Genomic DNA, 17,209 nt, shown 5'->3' on the forward strand with positions numbered 1-17,209 from the left:
TCTGGTATTTTAAATTGTAAATTTTTTTTTATCCAGAAAATGAGATTGGGACATGGTAGACCTCGTGGCGTAGCTGGCATGGATGGGGGAGCTGTCTCCAAGTTTCTTTGGCTTAAGAAACACTTTTTGTTTTGATGTGATGTGAACTTTAGAATGTGTTGTGTGTTGTCTTGTACCAGGAATGGCTTGCCCATACATGTGTGTGAAGTAGTCTCGTGTCAGGAGCATCTCACCCATACATCCGTGTGAACTGGAGCAGATAGTCTTTCTTATTTTAAGCAGATAGCCTGATGGCTGGACAGACTTTTCTGCTTAAGGTCATATTTTGCCCTCCTCATTCATACTTCTTGCCTTTGACTTGACCTTGAATATACTGGGAGGAAACAGTTGAGAAGCTTGCATCTGATATCACACCACTTGGCTTGTTTCCTAGAACACCTCTCCTTGTCTTTCATTGAAAGCAAACTCACAAGTTATTTTGGTCTGTTCTCACAGAGGATATTTCTAGTGATGTTCATATGACAGAAGCAGTCCTGTTTCTTAGTATTAAACAAAGAGCCACAAGACATCACATTTTGGTGTGTAGCATTAGGAAAATCATTGTATGAAGCTTGGCATTCCTTAAGGTAGGGGTCAGCAAACTGACTGCCTGATTTGGCCTTTTTTGTTATGGCCCATGAGCTAAGAATGGTTTTTACATTTTTAAGTGGTTGGGAAAAAAAGACTGGTTTTTTTATGATGCATGAAAATGATCTGAATTGAGATTTCATTGTCTGTAAGTACGGCTGCATCATATCAGAGCCATGCTTGTCCATCTTGCATGTCATATGTGGCTGCTGTACTGCAGGGCAGAGCTGAATGGCTTCAGCAGACACTATGGCCCCTGGAGCCTAAGACACAGACTGGCTGAAAAGTAAGTACCCTTGCTGGAACCTTTGCTGACTTCTGCTTTAGAGTGTGTGTATTCATAAGGATTGGTTATAGCCCTCTCTGAGATACTCTTCTGGAATATCTCCCTCCTGGTCTGTTTCTGTCTCTCCCTCTCTTCTCTGTCTCTCTCTCTCTGTCTCCTCTCTTTCTTTGTCTCCTCTCTCTCTCTCTCTCTCTCTCTCTCTCTCTCTCTCTCTCTCTCTCCTGTCTCTGTCTCTCTCATACACACATGCACACACACACACACCCGAAAATTTAGACTTTAGAGCTTTAGTATTCTGATAACAAATAGCTTTTCTCCCATGCCACAGGGTTAAGTTGTGGTTTTCTGATAATAGGTGTATCACACAATATCTTTCTTACCTTGCTCTTAGATCTGATTTTACTCTTTGGTTAGCCAGGTAATAGAACACATTCACCAGCATTTCTTTTGTTTCTTATATAAAAGATGAACATAGAAGTGTAGATATAATACAGATGCACATAGGCCGAGGGAACCTTTTTCTAGTGAAATCAGATGATACATTCTTAGAGCATTTTTCACTTAAACAATTGGAACCTTAAGGACATTGTGTTAACTGGTAGCCGAACACGCTGTCTCCTTGACGTGGCTGACGCTGCCTCTTGCAGACCTCGTCTTGTCCCAGTACCTTGTCCTCTTCCCTGTGTCTGTGTTCCAATTATGCCTGCGTGCTGCTTCCTTTTTCTCATTGATTATTTTCCCTGTCTTCATCTCACTCTTTCCCTTTGTTTTCTGTCCTAACCAGAATCATTTTCCTGTTGAGTTATCATCCATGTTTCGATCTGCTCTCTTCTAGCTAACTTACCCATCAGATGAAAAAACTACTTCTACTGATTTCCTCTTTACTTCAGTGTGTGTCTACCATTAGTTTATTTCACCATTGTTTCTTACATTATAAAATACATTATCCTTTTAAGTCCCATGTCAGGATCTTTCTAGGATATTGTATTTTTTATAAACTTCAGAGTTCCCACCCATTAACAGATTGTGGGTAAATTGTCTTCACTTGTGCCAGGAGCAATTATTATTTGCCATCTTCCTCTTGAGCTACATTTCAGATTGCAATTCATCGTACTCACGTGTTCCCGCTTAAATAGAAAGGAGTTCATAATAACCTGTGTTGTTTATCTTGTCTCTTGCTATGTGTTAAGACATGTCACTTGGTCCAGTTCTCTATTAACTTCTATCAAGTCTTCTTTTTAATGTTTCCTTATGCCTAGAAATGTTCTAGCATGAGCCACCTTCTATTTAGCTTCTTTGTTCAACTTTCTTCCATCATGAGTTCTTCGGCTTTCTTTCTTTTTTGAGTCAGAGTCTCACTCTGATGCCCAGACTGAAGTGCAGTGGCACAATAACAGCTCACTGCAGCCTTAGCTGCCTGGGCTCAGGCGATCCCTCCACCTCAGCCTTTGGGATAGCTAGGACTAGAGGCATGCACCACTACACCTGGCTAATTTTTTTGATATTTTGTAGAGAGGAGGTCTTGCTATGTTGCCCAGGATGGTCCTAAGTTCCTGGGCTCAACCCATCCTCCTGCCTTGGCCTCTGCCCCTGCTGGGATTATACGTGTGGGCCACCACACCTGGCTTCCTTTTTTATCTTAAGCAATATTTCAGTATCTGGAGTTAAAACTTTCATTATATTTCTATTAAAACTTGGAAATTTAAATTCTCAGTCCTCCCCTCCAACACACACACACACACAACACAGCACACACACACACACAATCTCTAATACGTTCTTTTCTGAACTTGTTAGGTCTTTTATTTCTAGATTGTCACTTTACTGTATAGACAGGTTCCACACTTGAACAAAATCAAGTGACTTTGTCTACATTTTAAATAATGTAACATTATTTTTAAGAGCTTTTTCCTATAGCTTTGAAGCATAAAGGTTATTCTGACTCATTAGTTTGAATCCTGGGGAAATCATTTCTGGTAGGTTGACATCCATTTTGAACTCTTTGTGGTGGTTATTACTGTCCATACAATGGAATGTAGAATTTACAGATACTTCAAATATTTTTAACTGACTCCTTTATTATTTTGAGGGCATCTTTTATATGAGTCTTGGGTCTAGGAATAAGTCTTTCTGGAATTGTTTCCAGCAGTTTCCATACAAGTAGACTGATAACCTTTCAAGCGTTGGGGTTAAAAAGTTGAGAAGCAAGTTGGGAGAGAGGCTTTCTTTGGTTGCTTTCGTGTGGCCTCTAGCTGCCTGTATCTCATCTGGAATTTGTTTCTCTTACAGGTCTAGGGTTGCAGTTATGAAGTATTGATGTGCTTCTGGCAGGGTTATCGCTTGGAAAAAGGTTTTAGGTTTTGATCCACATCTTTTTGCTCTAGTTTGATTTGCATGTGTGCAGGCAATGTTTTGTTTGAATATCGTCCTGTTCTTATTTTTTCTTTGATAGTCTATATTGTCATGGACTGAGAGTTTTAAAAACTCAGACTTGCTTGGGTTGTTCTCCTTGGGACCGTGTTGCCCTGACTTGTGTGTGGTGCCACATTCCCTGTGGGAAGCATTTTGACTGGCATATGTGCTCAGTAGTTCTAGCTGTGACCCCACCCCCACCACTCTGGTAAAGCTTTTTCGCATGTGAATATGCTTCCCTACTCTTTTGACTTAGATTTTGATGTATCCTCTTAGCTCCTGTGTTTCTCCTAGTCCTAGACTAGAATGCATGCTTTCTGAACTAATGGGTGCATGCACCTTTCATGGTGGCCTGTGTTGTTTTGTTGAACTCTCTGTTACCTGAATGTTTGTTCCAGATGTTAGTTTTTGGACAGTCCAGGGCCACAGATGGCTCTTTGCTGGGAAGACGGAGACTTTCCTAGCATCTCTAATTCTTTTGTGCCCACTTAATTTTGCCAGAAGTTTTAATTTATGAACCTCCGGCCATGGCCCTTTATCCTTCTCCTACTAGCCTCATTGGTAATTGCTCTGGAAACATGGCTGCGTATCGTGCAGATCTTTTTGTTATGGGACTGTGTTGGGACAGTTTCTTTGGTTCTTGATCTTGAGAATTTTGTAAATAATCTGACTCTTGCCTTAGTTTATTAGTTCTGTGTTAATTGGTGTTAACACTGGTTCATTCCTCAGCAAAATAACTGAAACGTTTGCATTTAAGTCTGGTTGTTTCATAGAAGCAGTTGTTGGCATGAACCCTAAAAGCGGGAGGAGACAGATGAACACTCCCAAAATCACAAGGGTTCAATTCCTCTTCAGTTAGGGAAGATAAGTAGGAGCATTTTCTAAGAGGTCACCTTCAGGATCTGGAAATGAGAGCAAAAATGATTAATTTTTAATGTTGTTTTCTTAGTATGGTAAGCTATCAGAAGCTGACCATCAGAGTCTGCTCTCAGTCTGTGGTTGATTTTTTTTCTCCCTTCATTTCCATAAGGAAGTATCTCTGTTGATTTCAGTATGTGAAGAACAAGAAACGTTTCTATCAAAACTAACTGTTTATAAGGTATTTTTCCCCTAACATTTTGGGAAGTGCATTTTCAGTGTGACTCTGGGTTGTATTTTGTGTCTGTCACCAGTTGTGTGCAGACTTAACACCTGGTGAGACTCAAGCCTCTGTCTGCACTGGACTTTAGGGGACCTCTCAGAGGCCGCTGAGCAGCCTGGACAGCACCTAAGAGAAGGTATGCATGGCAGTGCAGCAGCTCTGCTTTCCAGGCTCGTTCTGACCTTTTCGTACCCACCTTTCGGGGGACTCTGGAGGGCTTGACAGCTGTGGGCCCATCTCCTTGTGGATTCTCCCCCCTCCATCTGGTGTAGGTCAGCATGTTGTGGGCATTGTCTTATGAAGTAGTTGAAATGTTTCTCCAGCACTCTTCTATTGACTAGATTGACCTCCCTCACCGCCATACTTCTAAAAAGAATGTAGTATGAGCCTTACTCTGCCCTTGTCCATCTCCTAGCTCCCATTTTATTCCCTGTGGTTGAGGTCACTAATAAAAAATGCTGAGTATTTTATAGGCTAATAACACCCACAGAAAAGTCATAGTGTGCACTTTAATTTTTGCAAACTACTCCTACTCAAGTAACCAGCACTCTGATGAAAACTTAGACGTCTGCCAGTGCCACCAGTCATGGCATCCCCTTGTTTTTCCCCCTATCTACTATCCTGACCTTTTGAAAAAAATTTTTGAGACAGATTTCACTTTCTCACGCAGACTGGAGTGCCAGTGGTGTCATCACAGCTCACTGCAGCCTTAAACTCCTGGGTTCAACCAATTCTTCTACCTTGGTCACCTGAGGCACACCACCATGCCTGTCTAATTTATCTATTTTTTTGTACAGACAGGGTCTCCCTATGTTGCCCAGGCAGGTTTTGAACTCCTGGGCTGAAGCAGTCCTCCCACCTCACTCTCCCACAGTGCTGGGATTATAGGCCTGAGCCACCATACCTGGCCTATACTGACTTCTAACGATAATGTGGCCTGTTTTTGAGCAAAACTTATAGCCACTGATGACTTTAGAGGTTACCTTGAAATCTTGTTTAACATTCCTGACAAATGCCCCCGCAGTTACTTGAACATCTATCTATTTATTTATTTTTGCTTCTTTGTAAAGACTAATGGTTTTATTTATTATTTATTTATTTTGAATGTGTGGGGCACAATTCAGGGTTAGTTATACAAATGTTCATTATGCAGGTACCCTTATTGATGAGATATATCCCCCCGCCCCCACCATGGCAGTTTTCCACTGCTGCCAATTCTGCCCCTCTACTTGGACATTTAAAAGGCAGTTTATTCCATGGGGCAGGTGCTTCGATTTCTATGTAGTAGTGTTTGCCCAAGCTTGCCTGGTGTGCTCTCCATGACTTTGTTGGTGGCTCATGGCTCTTCTCCCTTCTTTGGAAACTTCCCTTCCACCTCCAGCTAATCAGAGCCAGGAAAGCTCTTTCCCACAGATGGGGTCATCAGATTATCCAGACCAAGAGGGCTGGGGCCTGTCCCATCATGAGCAGGTTCCTGAGACACTCCAGTGTCCTGCTGCTGATTTCCCCTTTTTGTTTGAAGTAGTCTGGGTTGGCTTCTGGTAACTAGAACCGTTTGCAAGAGAGTTATAACAGTGATCTATTTGTAGATACTGAGTGCCTGGTCTCGTCTTCTCTCCAGTGGGTCCTCAGCAGTGAATACCGTCTATAAACCACTCTCTTTCTGTTTTTTTCCTATACCAGGTACTTGTATTTGTAGAATACTCTTTGCTGCTTATTGAGTGCCCTGGGAGCCAGGCGGGCTTCTGTCAGCCCAACATAGTGTAGCACTTCCAGTGCAGGCCGCGGAGGGCAGTTATTTAGTGGAACATTACCCCCTGGTAGAGACTTGATTTTGTTTGGCTTCTGTGCTTCACTTGCTTATGACCCTAGGCAGTTGTCTTTCAGACTGTTATTTTCTTCTGCAAAGTGAACAGATGAGATGAGATCCCTTTTAAAGCCACTTCCTGGTGTTCCATTGTGTGCTTACTTACCGGGCGCTGCAGAGCAATGACAGGGCCCGTAGAGGGACACTGCAGAGCTGCAGCTGGGCCACAGGGGCATTGCAGAGCAATGGCTGGATGGAGAGGTGGAGGGGTGCTGCAGAACCACAGCTGGGCCATGGGGTTTGCTGTAGAGCTGTATCCAGGCAATATCCCTCTCTTACTTGGGGGATATTTGTAGGAATTCTGCCCAAGATGGTGCTGACTCGGCAGCTACTCACCACCTGGTTCTACTGGGTTTCTGGTGGGCTGCCCTTCAGTCTGTGCTTGTGTGGAGCTTTGGATTGTGAAGGATTGTTACCCTTGCTGATGTTCACCTGGGCCGGTCTTTGCACTCAGAGGACTTGCTGTGTTCCACCTCTCCCAGTGTAATAGTCTGTAAGGGAAGTGCTGGTCTGTCTGGAAGTTCCCTGGCAGGACCTGTGCAAACCTGTCTGTGGAGAGTGAGTCCCATGCCTGCCTCATATTTGTTGAAGTGGTCATCGGAGGTGGTGTATATGAACTGCTTTGTGAACTGAGTGTGCTCCTGGCCTCGTGTCACCCGGATCTCTGCAAATGTTGTGTGGGCTCCTCTGGCTCCTCTCTCCCTGACTGCTTGCTCACTGAACCTGTTTACCTAGTCGGTTGAACAGAAACACACTAGCTGTTGGACTCCTGTGTCCCTTGTGTTGACAGTGTTCGCTAGCTGTATTTGAAAATGCAGTAGTCTCTGGGCTATTAACTGCCTACCCTGTTCCTGGTAGGGCTCTGGTACCGTGACAGGTGCCTCTGCCCGAAGGAGGGTCCAGATCTTTGGCACCTTGCTCAGGGAGTAGTTTCAAGCCTTTGTAGGACCAGGCATTTTTCTAGGAGCATGAGGGTCCTTGGGACAGTTTTATCATGGTCACTTGCCTGTCAATAATCTAATACTGGTGCAGGGAACACCAGTTAAAGTTGGAACTCTCAAGTGAGCCTGTGTTGCTCATGGTGTATGGTTTGTCAGAACAGCTGCTCAGGGCCACCGTGGTAGCTTTATGGACTAGACTTGGCCACGTGTTACCCTCTCATTAACCACCCGAGGGCTGCACAGTGACACAGGTGCAGGCAGGAGAGCATCCTGTGTGGTCGCAGCCTGCCTTCCCTCAGCTGAGCCGCCCGGTGCTCTGTTCTGGGCCCAGTCCTCCACCATCTGGCTTTCATTTGGAATTCAGGCTGTCAGTGTTTTCTTCTGTGAACTCTTGGTGTACTTGTCAGCAAGGCAGGGCTACCCTGTGCTAGGACCCTTCAGGGGATCTTCCTCCACCACCCAGTCCTTAGCTTTGTTACTTTCACGGATCCAAGGTGTCAGCGACTCTGATGAACACACCAAGTGTTTCTGTTGTGACCTTCAGAACAAGAGAAAGTGATCCTTTATGTGTGACCTAGTACTTACAGACTTGTAGAAATTTAATCTGTAGAAAGGTATTACTGTCTTTGAAGGCATTGTTACCAAATACGACACAAAATTTATTCTAAGAACAAGTTTTGCTTTTGTTTGTTCATTTGAAGACTGTTGAGGCATCTTCATTTTGTTCAGCTTTTATGCTGCCCTGTCATGAAAATCCCTGAGGTTCAGACAAGTCCATAGAAACACCATCTTATCCATGGCAGTGGCTAATCTGGACACAACTCCAGTGAGTCTGAGACAAGACCCTTGGGCCTTTTTAAGGCTAAATATAGAGAGGGACAGAGGAGGGAGGGGTGGGGAGAGAGCGACAGACAGATGTGGAGGGAAGATACTGATTGTGAGTTTTGTGCACTTGTGTAGTGAGCCTGCCGTAGTGAAAACACTAGTGAGGACAGCCAAAGCCATCTTGCATCGCTTTTCTCATGGGGACTGACCACACTTCTCTTTCTCCCGCTGCAGGTGTGTTCATCCACGAGGAGGCGTGATTCAGAGTGTTTCTTCCTGGAAGCACGGCTCGGGCACGCCGTATGTCAGTACCAGGCAAACACAGTCATGGACTGCTGTGACTCCCCAGCAGACATGGGCCTCACCAGCAGAAGTTGTCGACCTCACCTTGGATGAGGACAGCAGGCGCAAATACCTACTGTAATACAATGTCACTGTGTTCCTCTGCACTGTCCTTCCACTTCCTCTTCCTCTTTGTGACACGGAAGCTCATTGTCATAGCTTTTCAGCTTCAGAAGCTGTTTGTGGCATTTGTAGAATTGAAACTCATGGAAAACCCCTCCCCCCCCTTTTTAATTAAAAGATGTCACTTAGGAAAATAACTTATCACAGAGAAAAGAATTTCTTCTTTCCCTCAGTAGGAATGTGAGAATGACGAATTTTATTAGACAATTTCATTTTACTTGGTGACTTTGAACCTTAGGAAACTCCGCCTTTCTTTTAGAATAATATTTAAATTACCAGGTAAAATGGGTCTCGGTTTTTGGCTCTTATATTTATTTTTTTGTATAATGAAATTACTATCTAGAGTTGACCACTATCTTCCCTCCCGGCACTCCCATCTTGGGGCATTTGCACACATATTGGGCTCGTCCTCGCTGGCACTTAGCAGGGCATGTGCGTTTAGAAAACTGTCCTTCCACATGGAAGGCAGAAGTGCTCAGCATCTTATTTCTTTTCTTTTGACTTAAGTCTTCTGCCTTCTTTCCTGACTTGCTCCTGGCTGGCTTCCCTCAACACAGATCACTGACATGCCCCTTTGCGTTTATAAATACTACTGAGGTGACCTAGTTGGTCTCCTTGTTGCAATAATTCGTAACTTTTTGGAAAGCATCTCCCTGGGGCAGAGGCATTTTGGATGGATACACACTGAGATTTTCTGGGCATCTGGAGAGAGTGTTGAGGGATTGGGGGCCCATCTCTCTCCCTCCATGCTTTGTCCTGGGGAGTTCAAGTAACAGGGGAACACAGAAACCTGTAAGAAAGAATGAAGAATGTAGCTTCTGCAGCTTCTGGCACTTGCGAATCTCAGAGGACAGTGCCTTCTCTCACAGCTGGTTTCTCCAAAGGTGCCTAAGAGCTGTGGAACACCTAGACTGAGGACTCGATGTTGTATTGGGGTATTTTTCTCTTCTACCTTCTTTAAAACAAACAAGAGAAACAGATGCAAAGTACATCTGTGGCACTGTGAGCTTCATGGTGTGTAAAAGGCTAGCCAGGGCAGCAGGAGCTTCAGGGAGTTCAGGAAGTGCCCGAGTTGGGGCTTTGTGGCAGTAGTGACTACCTGTTTCCTGTTTATGCCGTAGTTCCTAGCAAGATGTTTAAGAGCAATACTCAGAGCTGGAACACTGTGTTATGCACAGGGTGCAGTGACCCTGGCTTGGGATACCCACCTTTTGCTTTTCACGGTCTGTGTTTCTGTGTCCCTGTTGCGGTGGCCCTTTGCCTCCCTCTCCAGATGTCTCGGCGGCTCCTTCTCCCCCAAGAGTGTAAGGACTCTGTGTCCGTTTCATTCAGCAGTCCAGGTCCTGCTCTGCATGCGGCACCATGGGGGACTGGGGGTTGATGACCAAGACATGCCTGCATGCCTGCACCTGCTCAGCCTCTTCCTCCTTTTCTGTGAAAATGCGTCTATCTGATCACGCACCTTCCTGTTGCGTCCTTTCCCTTGCTTCCATGAGAATGTATCGAGTACGTCTCATTGGGTCTGGCCTCTGCTCTTCAGCCCCTTGTTATTTTTCCTACAATCTCCTCTTAATAGATAAGACTTTTAAGGCCACGAACCTCCAGTTTCTGCACCTCGTTTATCAATTTCTCACATGGCCACCATTCTAGACAAAAACCAAAGACCCAGAGGCCAGAGTGACATGGGCCCTTCTGCAGATCCACTACTGGTGTGTCCTTGGACTGTCATGTTTTACTTGAGGGTTAATTTATTGAATTTTACTGTTACACATCGTTTTTGACTTGAATTAAAATATGAGACAAAGCAGAAATGTACAATTTCTGGTCTGTGATTTCCAGGAAATTCATCGGAAGAAAACAGAGTGGATTGTGTGACTTGAAGCTTTTGCAGCTTATTTGTCTCCAGAATAAGGCTGAGCCTGCTTCACAGACCGTTTTTGCATTGCCTCCTCTTGCATGGACGGTGTGCTTTCCAGTCTCACAGTGAGCTACTTCCGGAAGCCCTAGTGGTCATCCGCTGAGAGAGAGCTTTCCTGGCATTCCCGGCGCATGGTTCGGAGCAGTGTGGAGTTGTGACTACGCTCTGCCTGGCCCTCTGCGTTCATGTCAGGCCGTCCCTTCCCCTCCCTTGTCCCTGTTTTCTCTCCCTGACTCCCTGACCTGAAGTACCAGAACATCTAAGCGCCAGGGCAGAGATGTGGGCAGGGAGAGGGCATGGGATCATGGCAGGAACAGGCAATCCCATCCTCCCATCCTCCTCCCCCACCAGACACCTTGTGACTAGCTGGAGAGAGACCTTGTTTCAGCTTTTATCATGGCTGCGACCAGAAGAGTGGGGGCCGTGGTTTCAGACGAGGATTCAGTAATAAAGTTCTGTGACATACAGCTCCTGTGACGTTTGAAATTTGTAAAGGGATTTTTCTTGACCAGAGTTCTCCCTGCATTATAGGACACTATCTGTTGAGAGCAGTCCCTCTGCTGAAATGGTACGTGTGGGCCCCGGGTGGCTTTGCCACTGACTTTTCTACGTTTGCTCCTCTCCAACTGAGGACCCTCAGTACTGGAGTGGTCAGGTCCTTGAGACTGCTCTGCGACTTGCCCTGCTGTTCTCCAGGGACGGGCAGCCTGTGTCTGGGCCAGGCTGGGCATATTCATGATTCTTGACAGTTGAGTGTCCTGCAAGCTCTGCTTTGGTGAATGTGAAACATCTGATTTGCTAATTTAGTCATTTGTTTAATATTATTTTCAGCAGAGTAGCACCATAGCGGGCTTGAAATAAACTTGTTTGCCTGCTTTTCATACTGTCACAAAGTTTTTGAAAAAGCTGGGGACACAATTTTGTCTTTTAGTTTTAAACTTTTTTTTAAAAGGCAGAGAGCCCCCAACCCTGTTCTCTGATACGTGTATGATGTGACTTCCGTGTATATATAAAAATGATTGTGCCCTAGCCAAACTTCCTCAGATTGTGCACTGTTTGTTTAAAATAATCACGTATTTTAGTCCAATGTGTTGTATTTTTTCATTTTATTTAAAACACTACTTACTTCTTATTCTTTTAACAAATTTTAAAGGGTAGCGATCTTAAAGAAAAAAATCACTGGATTACTAGGAAATATTTTTGTGTTGTTTGTGTTTTAAAGAGTGCAAAGGTCCTGGAAGCCTTTTGCCCCCTCGCCGTGAAAGTGAAATGTTAGCCATTGTGTGGCTAGGAACAATGCACTTGGCAGTTGGCGGACCTGCTGTTGCTGGAGTGTGAGCATGGACTTGATGCAGTGATGACAAATCATTGCTTGGAGTTAATGTTTTCAAATGTGCAACTCTAGTTTTTGAAACAAAATTGGGTTCTTTACATTCATTATTTAGTTTTTGTTTCCATTTAGTATTTAATGGTCTTTGGAGAAAAAAATAATAAAACAGAGTGTTATATATATATTTTTTGGTGCAAGATAAGATTTTCTGTTTTTTGAAATAAGTCTGTAGCATAAAGGTTAAACTATTTTAAGACAAAATAAAATAGAGTGTATTTAAACAACGATATTTTCTGAGGATTTTTTTCTGTTGATTGCAGTTAATTAGATGGTTACCTTTTGGGTGTGCAAGTGGGTTGTATTTTGTTAACAGATCGTATCATTTTAAGATGCCTGATTTTTCCAATAACCGCATCCCCTCCCAAGATGTACAAGTCACCTGTGCAGTGTCACTGGGTTCTGATGAAAATGGCTTTGTGTTAGCTTCCTGTATCTCTGCCTGCCAGGACCAGTGAGAGAGGACCAGAGGCTTCTGGTTCTGGGTACCTGTGCTCCTGGGAACAAAACTCCCTGCCTGTCCTTTCCCAGAGACCAGCATGTCCAGGTGGGACGCTGTGACCACACGCACTCTGCATGTGACTGGACACTGAAGCCAGCCAGAGCGGTTGAAACACGGCCTTGGAGCCTTCTCTGTGGTGCGGCTCTCATTCACACATTCAATTTGGCTATCATAATGCTGGGAGCCACCGTGCTCACAACCTTCTGACTGTGTGAACTTGTCTTCAGATGAAGCAAAGCAAGGAGCCAGGGTGATGCAGCCTCTTGCTACACACCTAACTCTGAATTCCCTCATTTTCCTCAAGAGTTTATCATTCTGCCTGTACTCGGAAGTGACCTGTTAACAGTTAGGAAACACACTGTCAGCCCGGAGGATGCATGTTCAGTGTTTTGAAATGTTCTTTTGTGGCACCTTGTATGTGAGACCTAGACATCTTGGTGCCTCTGAGAGACGATTTCTTGACCCTAGAAGAAAACAATTTACCTGGGACCTCACTTCTAACCTTCTGGCCCATGCCTGCTGCTTTGGAAGAATGGATGAGGCCCTGTGACTAAAACAGGCATGGCCCTTGTTTCTGTCAGTCTCTTTCCTTCTGGTTCTTGTGGATTTTTGGCCTTCCCTTTCCTTACTAGTTTACTTTTCACAGTAGATGCCAGCTGTTTTATTTTTTGAGTCAGAGTCTTACTTTGTTCCCTAGACTGAAGTACAGTTGCATGACCATGACTCACCACAGCCTTAACCTTCTGGGCTATCCTTCCCTTTCAGCCTCCCAAGTAGCTGGAGCTACAGGTGTATGCCACCAAGCCCAGGTAATTTTTTAATTCTTTTTTTTTTGTAGAGATAAGATCTCGCTATGTTTCTCAGGCTGGTCTTGAACTCCTGGGCTCAAGTAGTCCTCCGCCTCAGCCTCCCAACTATTTCTAACTTTAGTCCAAACAGAAATATTACAGATACATTTTTACCAAATGTATAAATATCTCTTCTCCATTTTTGCAACCAGAGTCAAGTGAGTGTCCCTTAGGCTTTTTGCCTGCTGTGTTACTGGTCTGTGGCAGATATGCCTCCTAGGTCACTGGTAGGTATGGCTTTCTCTACTTACCTGGCTCCAAGAGCACCAATGCACAACACTCAAGTGGTTCTGGGCTACCATGAACTGTGGCTGGGAGAAGCTGCCCAGAGCAAGAGGAAGCAGCTTTAAGTGGTGATTGGGCAGCGATGTCAGAATAAGACTCAAGTGAGAAAGACCTCTATCCCACCAGAGCTTGTAACTCTGGGGCAACTGAGCACTGTGCTGCTGTGCGAGCTTGGCTGGCTCATAGGTCCTGACCTGCTGTCAGAACGCCCCTTGTTGTAGATGACATCTGTGTAGTGTCCTCTTCCTCACTGAAGGAAGCTATGTGGTGCCAGCTTGCCCTGTGTTCTGACGATGGACACCTCAGAGGAGTCTGTCCCCTCCTGTGATGGCCATGGCTCATCCTGAGAGTGGGGAGACCAGAGGTTGTGGCCGTTGAACCCTCTTGCTTGGGACTGATTCTGAAGCCAGCGCACTCAACTTCAGAATAGTTCTCAAATTCTGCAGTGTGAGGGGGCCAGACCAGAGGGTGGAAGAGTGAGGGAATAGGAGACTTCAGAAGGGCCCTGTGACTGCTAAGGGTTTGGCTTCTGTGCTTGTAAAATGAAGGCTGTCTTGGGTTTATTTTTGGGAATGGTTCAGGCTGTGTGCCTTTAGAGGACAGTTGATGGTTCTGCAGAGCCACTAGACTTTTCCATAGGAGCTCTCAGACTCGGTTCTAGCACCTCCTACATGCCCTGGGAAGATGTGAGTGCCCTCACCATGAGCCCTGAGTCCTGACAAACTGTATTGTCAACACTTTATTTTTTTATTTTTATTTTTATTTATTTATTTTTTTGAGTTGGGAGTCTCACTCTGTCGTCCAGATGAGTGCAGTGGCCACTCCTGGCCACCGCAGCCTTGACCTGCTGGGCTCCAGCAATCCTTCCGCCTCAGCCTTCCAAGTAGCTGGAATTACACGCCCGGCTCATTTTTTTGATTTTTGTAGAGATGAGGTCTCACCAAGTTGCCCAGGCGGGTCTCGAACCCGCAGGCTCAGGCAATCCACTCACCTCAGCCTCCCAAGGCGCGGGATTACAGGCAGAGCCACCGAGTCCAGCTCTGTCAACACTTTAAAAGATTGTTTATTTCACGCCTGTAGTCCCAGTACTTTAGGAGACCAAGACAAGAGGACTGCTTGGACCTAGGAGTTTGAGACCATCCTAGGCAACATAGCAAGGTCTTGTATCTACAAAAAATCAAAATTTAGTCAGGTGTTGTGGTGTGCACCTGTAGTCCCAGTTACTCAGGAGGCTGAGGCAGAAGGATTGCCTGAACCCAGAAGGTTGAGGCTGCAGTGAGCCATGATCATGCCACTGCACTCCAGCCTGGGTGGCAGGAGATTGACTTAAAAAAAAAAAAGTAACAGATTGTCTATCTGTAGTCACATATTCAGACTCAAAGTCTAACAAGCTAGACTTTGCAAGAGCAGATTTTTATTTACATTGTTCAAATTAGGACTTTTTAACCTTTAAGAAAGATGAAGCCTCATTTCTCTGCCTGTTTCCCTGTCGATCTCTCTGCCTCTTTACATGAAGAGGAGAGAAAGCAAGTTGCAGAATATTTGCTCAGTGATTGTATGGGATTTAAAAGGACAGTTATGGCCCAGGCACAGTGCCTCACACCTGTAATACCAGCATTTTGGTAGACTGATGCAGAAGGATCACTTGAGTCCAGGAGTCCGAGACCAGCCTGGGCATCATAGCGAGACCTCATCTCTACAAAAAAAAAAAAAAATTAGCCAGACATGGTGGCACACACCTGGTAGACCCGCTACTCAAGAGGCTGAGGCAGGAGGATCACTTGAGCCTGGGAGCTGGAGGCTGCAGTGGGCCGTGATTGTGCCAGTGCACTCCAGCCTGGGAGACAGAGTGAGACCCCAACTCAAAAATAAATAAAGGACAGTATGCTACCATGTGTTGATAAAGGGTACACACGCATGTATAAGAGTAATGAATGCATGGGACAGAGTTATGGTTGCTCCTGAAAGAGGAGGGGTGGAGGGGACACAGGGGACTTCAGTTTTATTGGTAAAATTTCTTAAGTTGGGCAGAGAGGACACACATTTATTGTACCTTCCTGTATATCTTAAATATTTTATAATAAAAATTACTTATGTTTCAAGTAGAAAGAGTGACGTTCCAGCATGTTCATGGAAGTAAATGAGATCTGGTGCTGATTGCTTTCAGATGCTCTCAACACTGCTTCACCAAAAACATGAGCAACACTGAAAAATACATTTGATAAATTGGACTTTATCCAACTTAAGAGCTTTTGTGCACCAAAGGACACCATCAAGAAAGTAAAAAGACAACCCACAGAATGGGAGAAAATGTTTCCAGATCTTAGATCAGATAAGAGACTTGCATCTGGAATGTATAAAGAACTCTTGCAGCTCCATAATGAAAAGACCAAAAAACCCAATTAAAAAGTGAGCCAGGCATCTGAATAGACCCTGTCCCTTCCCATGATGTGCAGTTGGTGAAGATACTCATGAAAAGAGACTCAGCATTTGCATGTCACCAGATGCCAGTCAGAGCCACATGAGATGCCAGTTCACAACCACAGGGACAGCTGGGACCAGGGAGGACAAGTGTTGGGAGGAAAGGCGGGATCAATGCCTTGTGCCGCCACTGCAGACAACTGAGGCAGTTTCTCAAGCGTAAATGGAAGTGTAGCCATGGGACTCGGAATTCTTCCAGGGGTACATCCTATAGAAATGAAAACACTTGTTTGTCTACACTGAAGCTTGCACGCAGGCCTGTGGCGACAATATTCCTAATAGACGAAAAGTGAAGGAACTCTGATGTTTTCTGGCGTGTGGGTGAGCAGTTGTGATGTCACCATGTGATTGAGTATTGCCCACCCGTGAACAGGCGTGAAGGGCTGATGGGCTACGGATGGTCCTGGTAGTCACTAGATGACAGAGACCAGTCGCAGAAGGCCACACGCTCTTGCATTTACAGGGAATACCCAGAATCGATACCCATAGAGATAATGGAGACTCGTGGTTGCCGAAGGCCGAGGAGGTGGGCATGGAGAGTAGTGGCTCAGGGGCGAGGAACATATTCTAAAATGACACAGTGGTGATGGTTGCAGTTCTCTGCATGGACTACAGTGCACCCTATCTGTAGTTTTGCTTTCTGTGTAGTCAGTCACCCACAATCAACTGCCGTTTGAAATGTCAGATGGAAAATTCTAGAAGCTATTCATAAGTTCTCAGTTGTGCACCCTTCTGAGTAGTGTGATGGAGCCCTGCACCACCCACCCCGTCCTACCCACAAGGTGAATCATCACTCTGTCCAGCGTGTCCACACCCTTTGCACCATCCGCCCACGAGTCACTGGGAGCCAAATTGGTTGTTGGAGCTGCAGAGAAGAAAAGAAAGTGCAATAAGGTTTTCAGAGGGAGAACTCATCCATGTTCCTTGTGCTGCTGCGTATTGTTGTCATTGCTCTGTGTTACTGCTGTTCATCTCTCACTGTGCCCAACTCACAAGGTGAGCTTTCCTGTAGGTGTGCGCAAATGCAATATGTATGAACTTACCTCTTTGACTATGCATCCGTGAGGAACACATCTTATCCAGCATGCAACCAGTTGTGAAAACACCCTTACAAAACCTAAAACTGTTCAATACACATTTCACACAGCATGCCCAAGTAAGAGACACATTTTACACAATGTGCAACAGTAACAGACTAACTCAACAACAAATGCACCCAGTTTT

The 17,209-nt window shown here is 45.0% G+C and overlaps 1 protein-coding gene across 2 annotated transcripts in view; it reads left to right on the forward strand.

Annotated features, from left to right (window-relative positions):
* The window catches only part of CUNH18orf25 (chromosome unknown C18orf25 homolog), a 38,703-nt gene extending 30,002 nt beyond the window's left edge, over positions 1-8,701 (forward strand). For both annotated transcript variants that reach the window (XM_021716042.1, XM_008064990.1), the window contains one exon: positions 8,334-8,701. In XM_021716042.1, coding sequence (XP_021571717.1) covers positions 8,334-8,523 — 190 coding nt within the window. In that variant the 3' untranslated portion in view covers positions 8,524-8,701. The remainder of the gene's footprint in view (positions 1-8,333) is intronic.
* Positions 8,702-17,209: the final 8,508 nt, after the last annotated feature.

This window comes from Carlito syrichta, unplaced genomic scaffold, assembly GCF_000164805.1.
Source record: "Carlito syrichta isolate Samal-C Ts95f unplaced genomic scaffold, Tarsius_syrichta-2.0.1 Scaffold308121, whole genome shotgun sequence".
Lineage (NCBI taxonomy): Eukaryota > Metazoa > Chordata > Mammalia > Primates > Tarsiidae > Carlito > Carlito syrichta.